Source organism: Acinonyx jubatus, chromosome A3, assembly GCF_027475565.1.
Source record: "Acinonyx jubatus isolate Ajub_Pintada_27869175 chromosome A3, VMU_Ajub_asm_v1.0, whole genome shotgun sequence".
Lineage (NCBI taxonomy): Eukaryota > Metazoa > Chordata > Mammalia > Carnivora > Felidae > Acinonyx > Acinonyx jubatus.
The window spans coordinates 100994980-101014189 of NC_069388.1; the positions used below are offsets into that span (position 1 = coordinate 100994980).

Here is a 19210-nt window from a genome sequence, read left to right on the forward strand (position 1 = left end):
AGGAGGTAAATAGTGCTATGAGAGCACAGAATAGGAGAAAGTCATCTGTCAGGGAAGTCTGAAAGGCTTTCCCTGAGGAAGTCATGAATGAATGGAGGTGATGAGTTAGCCTAAGAGATAAAGGGTTGGGGAAGGACCTCTGGTAGACAGAGATAATAAGATAAGCAAAATTTCTGTGTAGAACTGAGACAGAAACTGAGACAATGCCAATGTCACTGGATAATAAAGAAAAAGGGAAAGTTGGTTCAAAATTAGGCTGGTTGCTTCTAGATCATGCAGAGCTTTGATCATATTTGGAGTTTATTCTAATATAAATGAGAAAGCACTGAAGTCTTTCCAGGAAAGAAGGTGATATAATTAGATCTTCATTCTGAAAGATAGCTTTGGGAGTAAAAAACAGATCTAAAGGGGAAATAAAACAGTTGCAGGAAAACAGGATGCCACTGCAAAAATCAAGCAAGATTCCAAAAGAAGAATGGAATATATCTGGAGAATCTGATAACTTGACACTCTCCACCCAAATACATACATTTTACCACAGATGGGGATGTTTATTCTCTAACAGTTCTGAGGCAGAAAAAATGAGCTGAAAATTAGTAATACTGAGAAATTAATAAACTATTATCCTTCAGGCAATCCTCCATTAATATTACAAACATTCCCATAATTTGTATATTTAAATGTCACCTCATTATTCCTGAGGTCATTCCTTTGAATGGGGTCAAGATTTTCCTTAAAAGTAGTAAGGATGTGAATGAATAATGTGTTAATCTTCTATATCACAGCAAGACATAATCCCCATCATTTCAGCCTCAAAATTTTCAAAGCAGGCATTATAATGATCTGACTCAGGTAATGAATTTATCAGTAACATATTAATGAAACTTGAATTCAAGCAATGTAACTTCCTGATAAACCTCCCAGTATAAATTTGGTGCAGAGTATACCATTAAGTTGTTAATTAAAAGACCTGAAAGAAGAAAAGGAGTCCTTAGAAGATCTATGCTTTTATTTAAACACATTTTTCAGGGGGCACCTGGGTGGCTCAGTTGGTTGAGTGACCAACTTCGGCTCAGGTCATGATCTCACAGTTTGAGTTTGAGCCCCCGCATCGGGCTCTGTGCTGACAGCTGACAGCTCGGAGCCTGGAGCCTGCTTCAGATTCTGTGTCTACCCCCCTCTCTGCCCCTCCCCTGCTCATGCTCTGTCTCTCTTTCTCTCTCTCAGTAATAAATAAACGTTAAAAAAAAAAAATAACAGTTTTCAGGAAATGAAAAGGTTAAAAACAAATGAACTATACATTCAACTCAAGAATTCAGAAATGGGCAAACCCAAAAGAAGAATGAAAATAATAAATATAAGGACAGAAATCAAAAAATACAGAACAAAAACAATAGAGAACATAAATAAAACTAATGGCTATCTTTTAAAGAGAGCATTAACATTCACCATTCACTGTAGTGGCAGCTTGTCTCAGTAGTCCTGCAATTAATCTCTCAAATCTAGATATTAATAAACAGAAAATGCAAATGATTCCATTTTAGCTTTTCCTCTTCTAAGAAAAAGGGTAAGTTAACTTTGTTATTTTTCCCTTAAAGTCCAAAATACTGCTGGAACAGAACCTTTAAAAAACTGGGGGCCATCAGAGGATTATGGATATGTGACTTTAACAAATAATTTAAAAATAGTTTTCAGGGGGCGTCTAGGTGGCTCAGTCACTTAAGCATCCAACTCTTGATGCCAGCTTAGGTTGGGATCTCATGGTCCTGGGATTGAGCCCTGCATAGGGCTCCGTGCTGAGCGTGGAGCCTGCTTGGGATTCTCTCTCTTTCCCTCTCTGCTCCTCCCCTCCCCTGTTCACATTTACCCACACATTCTCTCTCAAAATAAATAAACATTAAAAAAAATTTTTTCCAGCAATTTTTAGTCTACCCTTTTTATTATCTAATTCTTTCACTACTTAAGACTATCTTCAATTCCAGCAAATGTGTGTATGACCAAGTAATTCTGAAGTAAAATAACATCTTGAATCAGGTTAGTAAAAAAAAAAAAAAAAAAAAAAAAAAAAAACTAGTATGATAGTTAACAATTACTGAATAATTACTATGCTGCAGACATTTTTGATCCATTTGCTTCATTTTCATGTTAACTCTGAAATATATTATCCCCAATAAACAGGTGAAGAGAAGGGACAAAGACCTTAACTGATTCTGCTAGTAAATGACAGAGCTAGAGCCCAAATTCAAGACAGTCTGATTGCCAGACCCATAGTTCTTAACACATTTGGTCACAGGAGGAAACTGTAAATAGCCAAACCATTTAATATCAGCTAATGTAAAGAAGATTATTTAAGAAGCTCACCAACTAGTAGGTAGGCTATGAGGGTGTTTACTACAAACTTCAACATCTTTGCATGTTTGAAACTTTTCACAATAAAATGTTGAGGAAAAGAAACTTCAACATGCGTTTAAGTGGTATTTTAAGAGACGATACAGAGAAACTGTTAAGGTCTAAAAGTTGCATTTCTGACATGCAAAAGTAAATATAACTACTTCAGTTCCACAGAAATTATTTTAATGTTTGTTAAGGAAATGGCAGCCACCAGGCTAGATCAGTTCAACTGATAATATGGGACTTGGAGTTATAAGGTGCTATAGGGTTTTCTTTTTATTAAACAGTATTTTTCTCAGGGGCTTAAAGAAAATTAGTCCAAATTTTGTATTATATATATATTTTAAAAAGAAGTAAAAAGAATCAAATCATGCAGAGCTGGAAAGTGGGGTTCCCTGTTCATTTCAGGGTCCCAGACAAGCTGATAAAGTACCGGTGTAGTTTAGCTGGAATGTAAATTGGTGCATCCACTGTGGAAAACAGTATGGAGGATGGTCCCGTAATTCCACTACTGGGTATTTATTCAAAGAAAATAAAAACACTAACTTGAAAATATATAAGCACCCCTATGTTTATTGCGGCATTATTTAAATTCACAAAATATGGAAGCAACCTAAGTGTCCATCAGTAGATGAATGGATAAAGAAGACACGGAATATTAGCCATAAAAAGAGAATGAGATCTTGACATTTGGGACAACAGGTACAGACAGACATAGAGAATATTATGCTAAATGAAATAAGTCAAAGACAAATACCATAGGATTTCACTTACATGTGGAATCTAAAAAATTAAACAAACATACAAGCAACCAAAAAACAGAAACAGATTCATAAATACAGAGAACTGGTGGGTGCTAGAGTAGAGGGGGGTAGGGGAATGAGCAAAATAGATGAAGGGGACTAAAAGGTATAAACTTCCAGTTATAAAATAAATAAGTCACGGGGGCGCCTGGGTGGCTCAGTCAGTTAAGCGTCCAACTTCGGCTCAGGTCACGATCTCATGGTTTGTGAGTTTGAGCCCCACATAGGGCTCTGTGCTGACACCTCAGAGCCGGGAGCCTACTTCTGATTCTGTGTCTCCCTCTCTCTCTGCCCCTCTCCCGCTCATGCTCTCTCTCTCTCTCTCAAAAATAAATTAAAATGTTAACAAAATTAAAAAAATAAATAAGTTACGGAGATGAAAAGTACAGCTAGGGAATATAGTCAATAATGTTGTATAATAACATTCTATGGTGACAGATGGTGACACTTATTGTGAGGAGCACAGAGTAATGTACAGAATTGTTAAATCCCTATGTTGTACACCAGAAACTAATATTATATTTTATTGTCAACTGTACTTCAGTAAGAATTTAAAAAAACATGTATTATCTCACTGCTTTCCAGTCTCCAGGGTTTCTGATGAAAAGTACTGTTAAATTTGATTAAAGATCACTTATGGGACTTGGAAAAGAAAAATGGTGTAGTTTAGGCAATAGCTTACTTAAGGTGAAAGCCTCCATGTCAAAGTCAGAAGATGGAAAGAAAAGAAAGGAATGCTGGGAAGTAATGGAAATTGCTGTTATCACTAGGGTTTGCTGTTCAATGAAAACGAAAAGGGGCTAAGCACCAACATCCAGAAAATAGAGTAGAATACTAATGAGATGGTTGGCTGCCAGAATAGCAATTTTCACCTAACATTAAAGAGGACCCACACACAAATCAATCAATCAATCAATCAATCAAACAAACAAACAAAACCACCTTATTTAATGAGGACCCAGGATTCTGGCAAAGAGAGATCACCTGAACCTGGAAATTAAAGCAGGAGTGCTAAACAAGAATAACCAAACTTGTGACACGTGAAAACTGGTTACTTAAAAAGGTACTATAGTAAGGTAGAAGAACAAAAGCTTTAGAGCCAGCAAGATATGGGTTCAAGTTCTGCCTCCCAGTCATATACAACCTATATACTAACTTGAACAAATTATTTTACCCCCTAATATTCAGTTTCCTCATCTGCAAATAGGATCAATTAATTTACCATCACAGAGTTGTTTAAGGATTGAGATGAGTAGCCCTCAACTGAAGTTTCCTTTCCTCTTTTTATTTACCTGAAATATATGCCTTTTAAACTGATAAGAACAGATACTACACTTGATCTTAGCCAAAAGGCCGAGAAGCGATGAAATATATGCCTTTTAATAGAATGGGTATTGTAGATGACAGGCACTTTCATAGAAATTGGGAAAGGATATAAACCCAAGAAGCATGGATTCCAAGGGGGAAATTTCCTTTATTTTTCTTCAGAAAATAACAATGAAAAATTATCTCAAACAAGTAAAAGCAGAAAGAAGCTGTGGTAGACCAAATATGAAGTCTGTTCCTTAGGGTATTTCTCCTTCATCCTATCATTAAGCAACACTTGGGTACAGTCTGTATAAAAGCCTCCCATATTTCCAAAGTCTCCTAAACACAACAAGGAAATACAAAATGGAGTATAATACCTAAGGTTCATAGTGATTATGGTGACATTAGATGTTCATGATGATCCAAAGTAACTAAGAAAAGGATAAATCAGTAACTGTCTAGTCAGTATGACAAGAAGGCATGCCATATAAGAGTTCCTTTGAAAATATTTTTAATAAAATTAGTTTCTGATAATCAAATATCTGTTGATGCTAAATTCCCTGCCTCTATCCAATGCCAGATAAAAGAGGTATTATTGTATATTAATCTATGAAATGAAGAATTTTAAAAAATATCCTTGAGCTTGTATGTTTGACACCATGAAGGATAACCACATTACTCCTCAAACATACTTTATGCCATAAGCGAGACAAACTATTAGGGGAATAAAACAAAACTGTGTTAACTTGTCACAAGTTTTTTTGAGACTACATTTTAAAAATTATTCTTTTTTTTTTAATGTTTTATTTATTCTTGAGAGAGAGCATGAGCAAGAAAGGGGCAGAGAGAGGGACACAGAATCCGAAGCAGGATCCAGGCTCTGAGCTGTCAGCACAGAGCCCCATGTGGGGCTCGAACTCACAGGTCGTGATATCATGACCTGAGCCAAAGTCAGACGCTCAACCAACTGAGCCATCCAAGCGCCCCCAAAATTATTCTTTTTAAAATTTCATTTACTATCTCAGGTATCTCACTAAGCTAAAATTAATTTAGTCTCATTCCCTTTCAATTTATCCTTCTGACTTAGGCTCTCCAATATAGACTGGAGAAGCTGGAAACTCAACAGAAACAAATCTCAGCAAATAAAACACTCTTAGAATTTGAAAGCTAGAAAATAATCTAGGTGTCATATCATCAGAACAAAAGTTGAAAACATCTTGTTGCATGAATCTATAGTGAACTGGGTAAAACTGCCTACAACCCAGTAATATCCAAAAAAACCTACTCGGTCTGTAAATCTTAAATATGCCAAATTAACTGATATGAGATTACCTATATGAGGCTCCAGGTTTTGGGGAGGGTGGTAGGAGTAGATTTTTTTTTTTAAGATATGCCAAAATTAGTCTTTGGCCTAGGTATCCAGCTAAAACATGTTTCCTCCATTCTGCCTTGGCCTGCTTCAAGCCATTTCTGGATCCCTGGATATGACATGACTGGAAATTACATGATCCTTAAGTTAGTTACTATTATATCTAATCAGTGCAACAAGGTCATATATATGCAAAAGGCCATGTCATCTGGATTTACTATTGTATCTGAATTTTCATTTTCCAGGTTTAGAAGGTATTACAGGTAGAACTTAAAACAAGAATCTTCTTGTGTGTGTTATATATTGAAATTTTATCAATGAGATGAAGTACAAATGTACATTAATGTAAGAGAAAAATGTGTAATTAATGATTATGAAAACCATTTTATGTACAAAAGAAACTAACAATTTTCTAATAGCCAAGTAGAAAACCTGAGTAATATTATTGATAGGGTAAGTTAGCTATTGATTTTAAGAAGAGTATAACAGAAGTCCCTGGGTGGCTGAGTTGGTTAATCATCAGACTCTTGATCTGGGCTCATGTCAGGATCTCACCACAGTTCATGAGTTCAAGTCAGGCTGAGGGCTGGCAGTGTGAAGCCTGATTGGGATTCTCTCTCTCTGCCCTCCCCAGCTCACTTGCGCTCTCAAAGTAAATAACTAAACTTAAGGGAGAAAAAACAACAACTAGACCACTAAAATTTCTAATAATAATTTGAGGGATAATATTTCAGAATTATTTACATATTCCAGAAATTTAATCTATGGTGGGGATATTAACTTTAGTCTGAGCTTTGGTCAAACATTGGTTTTCATACTTGGATATCTGGTATTCCAAAAATATATATATGTTTGCTACAATATATATATACAGCCAAACTATGTAGGTATTTCTTACATAAATGCATTATTCACTTCTATTTTCATTTGCTTACATAAAACATATTTTTTAAATAGGCTCCTATGTATCCCAAGGATATAGAAAATAAACCAACCCACAAGCTCCTTTATGGGCCAAAGAACAGACTTCATGAAAAATTCAAAGCCCAGACACAAGAACCAGTGATCTAACATTTTATTGTCAACTGTCAGTCATCAAAGAAAATTCAAGCAAAAGAGGTATTGGCTCTTCTGATCTCTATGCATTTTCTTTTTTTCTTTTAAGTTTTATTTATTTTGAGAGAGAGAGACAGAGTGTGCATGTGAGTGGGGGAGGGGCAGAGAGAGAGGGGAAGACAGAGAATCCCAAAGTGGGCTCCCAGCTGTCAGTACAGAGCCCGACTTGGGGCTCTATCTCATGAACTGTGGTGAGATCATGGCCTGAGCATAGATCAAGAGTCATATGCTTAACCAACTGAACCACCCTGGCACCCCTCAATGCATTTTCAATAAATTGTCTTAAAAGGTTAAAATGCATATACAATAGAAGCATTCTTGTTTACTACAGCTAAAAATGTGCACAGTTACTAAGATTGAACTGATTTCATACTCTTCAAAAAATATGTGAGAAAATTAACATTCTTTATACATTCCATTCTTAATGTTTTAGGATTTAGAAAAACTTTTTGTCATAGAAAATGAATTTATAGTAAAGTAGGCTCAAATTGCCATGATCAAGTAATATCTAAAAGAAGAAAAAAACAAAACCCAAGCCCTTTTAAGGATCCAATATCCCAATCCAGCATCAGTAAATGCAGTAAGATTTACCACCATTAAGAGGCAATGGCAGCAAGGCAGAGAGCTCGAAACCGAATGCAGCAAGACATAGACTGGTTCTCGCTCAGCTGCTTCATCACCTTGGACAAGTTATTTACCCTCTTAACCTGTTTCCTAAACTACAAAATGAAGATAATAATATCTGTTCTTTCCTTGTGGATCAAATGAATTAAAGCATGTGGATTAGAAATAGCAATATATGTAAAATATTAAGTATCATGAGTTCTAAATCTAGGTCTTTTTTTCTACCATTTTTTTTTAATGTTTATTCATTTTTGAGAGAGAGAGACAGACACACAGAGTGTGAATGGGGTAGGGGCAGAGAAAGAGGGAGACACACAATCCAAAGCAAGCTCCAGGCTTTGAACCATCAGCACAGAAACTGATGCAGGGCTCGAACCCACGGACTGCAATGCGAGATAATGACCTGAGCCAAAGTCGGATGCTCAGTCAACTGAGCCACGAAGGTGCCCCTTTTCTATCACTTTTATAAATAGATTGTTGTTGATTTTTACATGGTTTTATCCTTTTAATGATAATTAACTTAGGATTCCCTTTAAACACTTCTTGGGACTTGCTTTGGTTACTTGCCATTCAAAAATGTGGGTATGATTTATGAAAGTTGAAGTAATAAAAAAGTTCATTTGGGGGCTCCTGGGTGGCTCAGCTGGTTGAGTGTTGGGACTTCAGCTCAGGTCATGATCTCACAATTCGTGAGTTCAAACCCCGTGTCAGGCTCTGTGCTGACAGGCAGAGCCTGCCTGGATCCCCATCTCTCTCTCTCTCTCTCCCTCCCTCTCTGCCACTCTCCAGCTCACACTCACTTGCTCTCTGTCTCAAAAGTAATTACTTTTTAAAAAGTTCATTCAAATTAGTAATGTTAAGCCATGAACTCACATTAAAAAAGTAAAGCAAAAGAAAACAAATACAAAATCATTTTACAATAGAGAAACGTTGCTCTTTGCCAAGAGTAGTAATAATCTGCTAAAACTGCTTTTGCTAAGGTCATCCAGTAACTACTATCTGGGTTGGTACATGGCATCAGCAGTCAAGTAGTATCTCCCAGGAACCAAACACTTCAAAAAAGATACAAGAAATAGGAATGACCTCAGAAAGTTCAACCATAAAATGAAAAGAAGATGAACCAAAACAGAGATGAAGAAGTCAGACACACAGGACCAAGTAAAAGATGACTAAATTTAAGACATTAACATACAACGAGAAGAAACGTACCTATCAGAAAGGAGGGCTGTTTAACAATAGAAATGTTGAAAAAGGAAAGGTGAAGAGACAAATGTGGCCAGTGCCCATGTAAGCACTGCTCAGGAAAGAGGATATCCTGTAAAGCTGACAGATGCAAGTAACTGCTTGGCAGATATATTATGAACTTTATTAGAGCCTGATGCCATTTAAAATTGCAGTCATTTACAATCAACTCCTTCATTCTAATCCCATACTCCTGTTCATTAAGCAACTTTTGATAATTTGGTTTTCCATATAGTAGCCTATATGGAGAGAATACCCTCCCTGGTGAAAACATCTTATCCTCATTTTACATGACTGAATTGGTATTCTGATATACACATACACATTTTCTTGTGATAGAGATGTCTATCCTCAAATAAAAGTGTAAGCTCTACAATCAGATTACTTGAGTTCCCACTGATTTACTCTGTGACCTTGGGAAATTCATCAATCTCTCTTCATTTGTAAAACGAGGGCTGTTATACACGGTTATTGTGAAGATTAAATGAAGTAATTCATGGAAAGCACTTAAAACAGAACCTGGCATATAGTAAGCACCATAACAATGTTAGCCACTGTTGGGGCGCATGACTGGCTCAGTTGGTTAAGTGTCCAACTTTGGCTCAAGTGATGATCTCGTGGTTCGTAAGCTGGAGTCCCGCATCAGGTTCTGTGCTAACAGCTCAGAGCCTGAAGCCTGCTTCAGATTCTGTGTCATCCTCTCTCTGTGTCCCTCCCCTGCTTTTGCTCTCTCTCAAAAAGAAATAAACTTAAAAAAAGAAAAGTTTTAAAAATGTTAACCACTGTTATTATTTTTTAGCATGAATTAACATCCCCAAGTCTGATCAGCCCTGAGACTGATCAGTTTCTGAATCTGAGAGATTAAAGCAAGACCACTGGGGGCATCGATGCACAAAATATATTCTGACAGCCCTAGACTGGCCGGAGGCTTGACTTGGTGAATTCAAGGTCACCCATCTCTCTGAGATTTTTTTGGAAGTCAGATCACTTGTCTGTCCAGGTGAACACTTGACTTCATCGCATAACAAAAGGTCACAAACTCAAATGCATAAGTGGTCAGCAAGTCACTTCATAAGCAGACCTTAGGTGCTGAATATGCAAAGAAAGGATCAGTGAAAAGATTGTGAAGGATGAAGACCACAAGTCTAGTGGCATTCAAGCATAAGTATTGTTAAACATCCTGTCAGGCAAACAAGATATTTGGTCTGAAGGCCAGCTGTTGCAAGCCCTGCAGTACTGTTTCATTCATGTTTTTAAAAGTCCTAATTTGGGGCGCCTGGGTGGCTCAGTCGGTTAGGCAGCCGACTTCGGCTCAGGTCATGATCTCACGGTCCGTGAGTTTGAGCCCCGCAATGGACTCTGTGCTGACAGCTCAGAGCCTGGAGCCTGTTTCAGATTCTGTGTCTCCCTCTCTCTGACCCTCCCCCATTCATGCTCTGTCTCCCTCTGTCTCAAAAATAAATAAACGTTAAAAAAAATTAAAAAAAAATAAAAATAAAAGTCCTAATTTAGTATATCCTGTGACCAGTTTTCAACCCTTTCCTTTATCTGCTCTGTGATCACCCCTTCCTTGAAACGTTCTCCTCCCTTGGCTTCCAGAAAACCTGTCTTCTTCATGGTCTACTACACATAGCTGGGTGATCTCAGCATCTAGACTAACATCTTTGTTAAAAACTCTCAGATCTTTACCTCCAGTTCTATCAATGCTAAGAAATATCCCATGAATTTTGACTTTTGTCTGCCTTCTTACTGTCAATGCTTTTGATTAGGTCCTCGTTACCCAATTTCTAGATTTTTACAGTGGCTTTGATTCATTCCCTTTTTTCATGCTCCACACCCATCAGCAAATCCTATTGGTTCTATCTTCAAACCACATCCAAAATCCAACCATTTTCACCTCCTTGGCCTAAACCATCATCACTTGTCACTTATATTACGTCAAGCAACTTCCTTTTTACCATTCTTTTACTATAGCATCACCTTGCACCTCCTCTGTTCAAATCCTCCAGTGGCTCCCATACCACTCAGAGTGAAATCCAAGTTCCCTAATATGGCCTTCCAAGTCCCTACACAGTCACCCTTGCCCATCCAACTTCATCTCTTACTTCTCTTCCCCTTGCCCATTCTTTTCTCTAGCCACAGTGCCCCCTTTTTTCCTTAATTACACTAGGCTCATTCCTAGTTCTAGGCTTTCTCCACCTTCTGTTCCCTTTATCTAGAATGCTTTTCTCCCAGATGTACTGGGCCTGGATTGCTCATTCTAGGGCTTTCTTCAAATGTTCCTTTTTCAGTTGAATGTTTCCCTAACATACCCTACTTAAGATGGAAATACCCTTCCCACACCCATAGGATAACCCACCTTCCTATCAGCATTGATCACATTTGTTTTTCATGTTTATCATCTTTTTCTCTAAAGCAAATGTAAGCTCCAATGGGTAAAGGATTTTTTTCTTTATTGCTATCTTTCCCAAGTCCAAAACAATATATACTAAATATTAGCTGCTTAATATTTCATGAAATCATTGAAAGCTCCCTAACTTGTCTTCCTTCTACTGATATCCCTTTCCATAGTCTGCCTCCTCCTAGCCTCCAGGTATCATGCCAAAAAATGCACCTGAACATTCTCCTGCTTAAAAAACTTGATGAGAGGGGTGCCTGACTGGCTCAGTCAGAAGAACATGTGATTCTTGATCTCGGGGTCTTGAGTTTGAGCCCCACGTTGGGTAAAGAGATTACTTAAATAAACTACAAAAAAATCAAAAAATTAAAAACTTTGATGAGATCTTTACATCATTCAGGGTCAGATTCCTAATTCATGGAAGCCTTTTCCTCATTCCCCAAAATATGTTGTACATGCTTCACATACTAACACTTTTATCATCTCTAAACCTACTATGCCAGTTTACTTCTTCATGCTTTTCATATATTTGTCTCTGGCCAAATTTTTACTCATCCTCCAGACATGATGTCTCCATGAATCCCCCATCTATGCTACTACCACCTTCAATTTATACCTCTATTATATGACTGGTGCTGCAATTATATATTTACCAGTCTGTTTCTTTTACTAGATTATAAGATCCTAGAGAGCAAATTCAGTGAGATTGTATTCAGATTTGTTTCCTCAGTGCTTAACACTATATACTTGGCACAGAATTCTGCTGAATTCTGAATTCTGAATTCTGAATTTAATCAATGAAAATTCAAAAGTAAATGAAATGATTTGTTTATGAAGGGCTAAGAAAAGAAAAATGTCTTTCTAAGAGTCAAAGTGGTTTCCAACATCAAACCTGAACATGATGTAGAACTTGAGTTTTTCATATTTGCTAAAGAAAAGCTCACTTTGGCAGTTTTCACAATAGTTAAATGAGTAGATTCAGGAGTAAAAAATAAACTAATGATACAATTTAAGTTTTGCAAGACGAAAAGAGTTCTGAAGATTGGTTGTATAACAATGTGTAGGTCCTTAACACTACTGAACTGTACAATTACAAATAGTTAAGATGTAAATTTTACATGTGTATTTTACCACAATTAAAAATAAAATAAGGCCGCCTGGGTGGCTCAATCTGAGCGGCCACTCTTGGGTTTCAGCTCAGGTCATGATCCCAGGGTCGTCAAATTGAGCCCTCCATGTTTAGCAAGGAGTCTGCTTGAGACTCTCTCTCACCCTCTCTCTGCCCCTCCCCAACTTGCATGCAAGCTTGCTCTCTTTCTCTTTAAAAAGAAAAATATATGTGTGTGGGTGTATACATATATACATACATATATATAAACATATATATACACATATAAACAAATATATATGTACATATATATGTAAACATATATATATATATATAAAACATTAATAGCCTAGTGAGGGAAGGCATTTGCTCAAGTATACATACTAATTTACAAACCAAATATTGTATATAACATCAAGTGAACTCTAATGTGAGATAAGGCATCTGCAATTTTTTAAATTAATATTGACTAAAATGGGAAGAGAGATGAGTATCACCTAATTCAACTACCTTATTTCACAAATAAGATAAACAATCATGAAAAACAAAAAATATTAACCAAGTGAGAGGAAAAATGATGATCAAAACTTAGGTTTTACTGGGTTTCTTAGATTTACCACATTACAACCCACAACAATTCAGAAAGTAAAGGCTGGAACTTAGCGCACTGCATCCCTATGCAGACTTAATGAAGAGTGAAAATAATACAAGTAGAAGTTTGCATACCTGTGTGCTATCTAGTCTCCATCTGTGGGATCCCCTAGACAAGGTACCGAATGCTGTAATACTATGTGCCTCCTCATGGGATTAATGTGAGAATCAAATGAAAGCCCTATTACAAATGTAAAGTGTAATCATCTTCTACATCCTCATCCCTTCAGATTCTCCAGTGCCATCTCTTAGTAAGGTTTCAATCATTATGTGCAAGGGAGAGAGAAGAGGGAAATAATATAAACTTGTATAGGGGTGCCTAGGTGGCTCAGTTGATTAACTGACTCTTGTTTTTGGCTCAGGTCATGATCTCATGGTTTGTGAGAGGGATTCTCTCTCTCTCTCCCTCTGCTGCTACCCGGCTTGTGTTCTCTCTGTCTCTCAAAATAAATAATCTTTATATATATTGTACACACACACACAGATATGTATATATGTATATATACACACATATATGTGTATGCATACATATATACACACACATACATACACACACTGTAATTCTGACCAGTTGGGAGTTTTGCTGTTCTTGTTTTACATGAGGAAGAAAAGTGGGGAGAGGAGGAAAAGAAGGAGGTGAGGAGGTGGGAAGGTTGCTCATAATGGGCAAAGAATAACTTCCTCCTAAAGGAAATTATTCTACATATCTCTTAACAATTAAAGACTCTCAGAATCACAAGGTCTTATATTGTTCATGTTAAAATTACCATTTTTCCCAGTGCAGGCCCTGTAAAACTCATTTTTAGAATATTTCAGAAAATTATGTAATACTTAGGTATGTATCTATCTTTCCTACTCCACTGTACATGTGTCCAAAACAGGAACTCACAGTATTTAGCCTTTAAAAGTTGTTTGTGAATTGTTTTAATTGGATTAACATCCTGTGAAATATAAAGCTAGGTGGCTGAAGCTGTGCCAAAGAGAACTAGATGAAAGGGAAGAAATGAATGAAAAGAGGTTAAGTATTTTGTCTCACTTTGGATTCTCCCCAACTCCTTCTCCACCTCTATTATTGATTTCTCAGATCCTATGCAGAAGTCCTCTACTAACATTCTATATACCCACAAATTTATTTATCGGTATTACTATATTAGTTAACACTAATAAAAATACCATGTTTTCACTCCAGACATGGAAATATTTAAAGAAAAGTACACCAAATGGGTATTTTTTTTTAAAGCTGGCAAACAAACCTTGTACAAAATGTTCATCATATAAAACATGTACAAGAGGAGTGCCAGGGTGGCTTAGTCCATTAAGCATCCAACTCTTGGTTTTGGCTCAAGTCATGACTTCACAGTTCGTGAGATCAAGCCCTGAATCCTGGCTGCCAGCAAGGAGGCTGCTTGAGATTCTCTCATTCTCTCTCTCTCTCTCCCCCCATCTCTTTCTGCCCTTCCCCCAATTGTGCACTCATGCATGTGCGCTCTCAAAATAAATAAATGTTTTTAAAATGCAAGAACCACAATTTTTTTTAAAGAAAAAAAGAAGTTGCCTTCTGAGAATTTCCATTCCCATTTAAAATCTTGTTCTGACACAGAGTCCAAGGGGGAAGAAAGGCTCAATCCCACAAACTGAGATCATAACCTGAGCAGAAATCAAGAGTCAGATGCTTAACCGACTGAGCCACCCATACGCCCTGTAATTCATTATTTTAAAATTCCAAAGTCTTTTTAAAGTCTGACATCAGAGTTCCTTGCTAGCAAAATTATTTCAATATCTGAATTTGGTGACATGGTTTCTTCATTACATAGAATACATAATTCTACATATTGAAGCTGCCTTGTGAACAGAGAACGTATTTCCTTCTTCCATACAAAATTATGAACTTTAGCTGCATTAGCAAAACCCAGTCATTGGTTTGTCCACAGATATTCAGAGTGGGAAATTTCTCAAAATATTAATTAACCCATTCCAAGAATTATGTCATTTTAATGACAAGATAATGTAAAATAATCATGAAAATATGTCAAGTGCAAGCCTAAATAGCCATAATTTTTAGGAGTGTTTTTTCTTTTTACTTTCCAAAAATTACTGCATGTTTAATTGACTTGCTTGGTGATCTACTTGTATTATTACCATATGAGAGTTGTTGAAATATCTTTATCACTCTCAAGGTTGCCAAATATTTAGATATTCCGAATTTCAATGATGTTTGTTATTTCTGCTTGTGGTTTTTTTTTTTTTTTAAGTGTTTGGAATGCTTTACCAAAAGCATATCACATTACTCCACAGGTAAAATTTAAGCAATTTGTACGGTTTAGACTAGAGTACAATGTATACTTTTGATTACTTCTATTCCCTAAGGAGTCACTGCAGAGTTCCATATTTTTAAATATTGTAAATAAGGATTAGATTCAACAGATTTCATTCCAGTAATTTTAACGAACTAAAGCCCTCCTTTTTTTTTAATGATTAAGATAGATATCAATGTAAAATAAAAACCTAACCCAAACTTAAATATGCTATTTGCGCTACTAAAATATGTAAATACGCCCAAAACACTAAAAGAACCAAAACTGTTCAAGGCCTAGCAAAAATATCAGAATCTCAGTTAAATGTTCAAATTATACACAGTATTTAGAAAATGCAGCTAGATGGGATAATCCGCGGGGTTTTCACTTTAGAAGAAAACTGTGCTACACTAAGCTTTGCAAAACCTAACATTTTTAACTTGAAACTTACTATTTCAAATTCCAAGGGGGTAAGACTATAAACACATGGCCTTTGGGGGTTTAAGTTTTTCCTTAAAAAAAACAAAAAAAAAACAAAAACAAAAACACCAAGTTTATTTTTAGGAGTGTGCTAGGGTAGTAGTCAAACAGAACACCGGCTATTACAAATTCCTGGCTCGTCCCATCAGGAAGTGAACGGCGGACCCTGGGCTGGGAGAGGCTTCATTTCAGCCCAGGCTGGACCGCAGCACCGAGCCCGCACGCGAGAGGCGCCGGGCGCAGACCGAACGGCAGACGGAGCCGCCCGGGGGCGGGGGGCTCGCACGTGCGGGCCGGGGGCGGGGCCGGCCGGAAAGGACCCCGGCGCGGGGAGGCGGGCGCGGCCGGGCCGACCTCCCCCGCGGCCGCCAGCCTGGGCTTTACATAAGGGCGCACGTCATGGAACTGATGGAGCCACACAGAGACGTCTAAGTCATGCAGGAGGCGCGCGGCCCCGGCCCGCTCCCGCCGCCCCAGACCCCTCCTCTCATCCGACAGAAAGACAGACAAGAAGGGTTCCCGACCTGTCGTGCCCTGCATGTTCAGAGTCTGTCATGTTTGGTCAAGAACGGGGCGGGGCTGGAGGACAGGTCTGCGAGGCCGGCGGCGGCGGGGCGCGGAGAGGACCCCTGCGCCGCCTGCGGGTACCTGCTCCCGGCCGCCGCCGAGAGGTGACGAAGTGGTAAAAACTCACGGTTACTAGTGAGCGACACAGACACAGACTTTCCAGTCTATTAACAACCACGCCAGAGAGATGGGACTCTAACTGCAAACACTGGGCAACGGCCCCGCGCTGCCGGCGCTGCCGCTTTAGTCTCTATTCGCCGCCGGTGGCTGAGGCTTGGGAGCGGGCGGGCGGGCGGCGTGCAGCGACGCGGGGATTTGGACACTGGCCGTAACGGTGATTTCTCCTCACCAACATGGCGGCACCCGAGACAGGCGGCTCGATAAAATGGCGCCTGCCGCAACACCTAGCCCGGGACTAAAGGGCAGGAGAGATTCCTCCGCGTGCCGCGGCCCTTGCCCGGCCCGCCGGAGCCGAACGCGTTGGCCATTGGAGGAGGCAGTCCGTCAATCACCTCCAGGGGCGGGTTCCCATCCTTCTCCGTGAACGGCGGAGGCGGCAGCTAGCTGGAGGGGCCGGGCGGCGCCTGGAGTAGTACTGGGCGGGGTAGGAGGCCCGTCGGGCCTTCTTCGGGCCCTCCGGGCCCGTCTTGTGAAAGCCCGCGGGGAAACGGGCGGAAGTCTGGTTCAAGACGCCCCCTAACAAACAGGCCCTCAAAGCCCTTCTGCGGCGTGGTCGCGTGGGGTGATAAAGAACTCGCGGGTAGAGTGAAAAAAAAAAAATCACTTCGGTCGCTTAAATAATGGGGAAATGTACATTCTCTTACAAAGTAGCACCTATCTTTTTGTAATGTTTAGTGCTTGGGAATGCGTTTTGAGAAAAATGTGTTGACGTGACTTTTTCTGATAGTTAATACTAAATTTACCTACCTGATTATTAGTTAATAAAAGAAAACAAAACTAAATCAGATTTAAGTTACATAGTAAAAACATTAACATTCCATCTGGAAATATACACGAATACTTTATTTATATGTATGTATATATTAACTAGGGGTGCCTGGGTGGCTCAGTCGGCTGAGCGTCGGACTGTGGCTCAGGTCATGAGCTTGCTGTCCGTGCGTTCGAGCCCCGTGCTGGGGCTCTGTGCTGACAGCTCGGAGGAGGTTTCAGATTCTGTTTCCCTCTCTCTCTCTGCCCCTCCCCCGCTCATGCTCTGTCTAACTCTGTCAATAATAAACACACACAAAAACTAGCCGTCACATGTTTTTATACTTATGAACAGTGTGACCTTTGGAAATATTTTTATTTATTTTTTAAAATATTTTTATTTATTTTTGAGACAGAGACCGCATGAGCAGGGGAGGGGCAGAGAGAGAGGGAGACAGAATCCGAAGCAGGCTCCAGGCTCTGAGCTGTCAGCACAGAGCCCTACGAGGGGCTCGAACTCACAGACTGAGGTCATGACCTGAGCTGAAGTCGGATGCTTAACCGACTGAGCCCCCCAGGCGCCCCTGGAAATAATTTTTTAATGATAACTCAGTGTTTTGGCCTATTCAGTAAATTATTTAGTTCCGAAGGAAAGTTCCTTGTTTTGTAATGAAATGATGGACTTAATGGTAAATCCTCTCAGATATATGATTTTGTGGTATAAATGCATCTGGCTAATGCGTAAATGCAGTGCATTCGGAAGCAATCGCAATTAGTCGGTTAAATTTTAAAACGAAAAAAAATTGGATATGTACATTGAAAAAGGAAAAAAATAGCACTTTTTTTTTTTTTTTAAGTTGAATGTAGCCATTGATAAGACCTGCACACTGATAGATAATTCTGCGGGCATCCACCACATTTTGACATAATACATTACTAGTAAACATTCGAAAAGTAGATCTATTTTGTCAGGAGTAACAATTAACATTCGGAGTTAGATTAGAATCTCAGGACCTTATTTATTGTAAACCATTTTACCTAGGTCTTATTGTAGTTAATTTGGATAGCCCACTTCTCATTTTCCCTTTATTTTTTTAAAAATAGCTTTTTTGATATTAAAACATATGCCTGAAAATTTACCCATTTTAAGTGTACACTTATATGACTGTTAGTAAATTTACCGAATTATGCAGCTATCACCAACATTCAGTTTCAGAACATTCCCGTCCCCCAAGTGCCTATTTACAATTAATCCTGTCTTGCCACACCGGTGTCAGGCAACTGATAATCTACTTTCTGTCTCTAAAGATTTGCCTTTTTGAACATTTCATGTAAATTGAATTATACATTATTTCATTGTCCCTTTAAAACGCCCAGTCACCCCTGCACAATCTGGAGCTCAGCTCTTTCTCTGAATAAAAACTGAATAAAAGTATTGCTACTTTAATGCCTGGCTTTGTTTATCTTTGACAATCATCCCCACCCCTAATGCACACAAAAATTGTAACAACTATACAGGTGCCAACAGGGGAAGGAGTGCTACTGGCATCTAGTGGGGAGAGGCCAGGGATGCTGCTAAACATCCTATTATGCACAGAACTGTCTCCCACACTCAAACCAAAATGTCAAAATGTTGAGGTTGAAAAACTCTGCTGACCAGTAGAACCCAAAGTTTTAGCGATTAGAAGCAAAAATTAAAAAAAAAAAACAAAACAACAACAACACAAAAATTTTACTAGGATATCAGAGAGATGATAAAGGAAGGGTCCACTCCCATTTCCATGATTTGACTCCCAGACCCACGAATCCCAACTATGGGAGAAATAGCACCATATTATTGATTGCTGATTTATAGCATATGTCCACAAAACGTACTTTGCATCTAGCTGGTACTGAAACTGGTCCTCAAGAGGCCATTCCAACATCTTATTA

The 19210-nt window shown here is 38.6% G+C and overlaps 1 protein-coding gene and 1 pseudogene across 2 annotated transcripts in view; both read right to left on the reverse strand.

The window, feature by feature from the left end:
* ZC3H6 (zinc finger CCCH-type containing 6) overlaps positions 1 to 16765 on the reverse strand; it is a 73511-nt gene extending 56746 nt beyond the window's left edge. For both annotated transcript variants that reach the window (XM_053200925.1, XM_053200924.1), the window contains exon 1: positions 16309 to 16765. In XM_053200925.1, coding sequence (XP_053056900.1) covers positions 16309 to 16340 — 32 coding nt within the window. In that variant the 5' untranslated portion in view covers positions 16341 to 16765. The remainder of the gene's footprint in view (positions 1 to 16308) is intronic.
* LOC113592527 (uncharacterized) lies at positions 4397 to 4559 on the reverse strand (annotated as a pseudogene).
* Positions 16766 to 19210: the final 2445 nt, after the last annotated feature.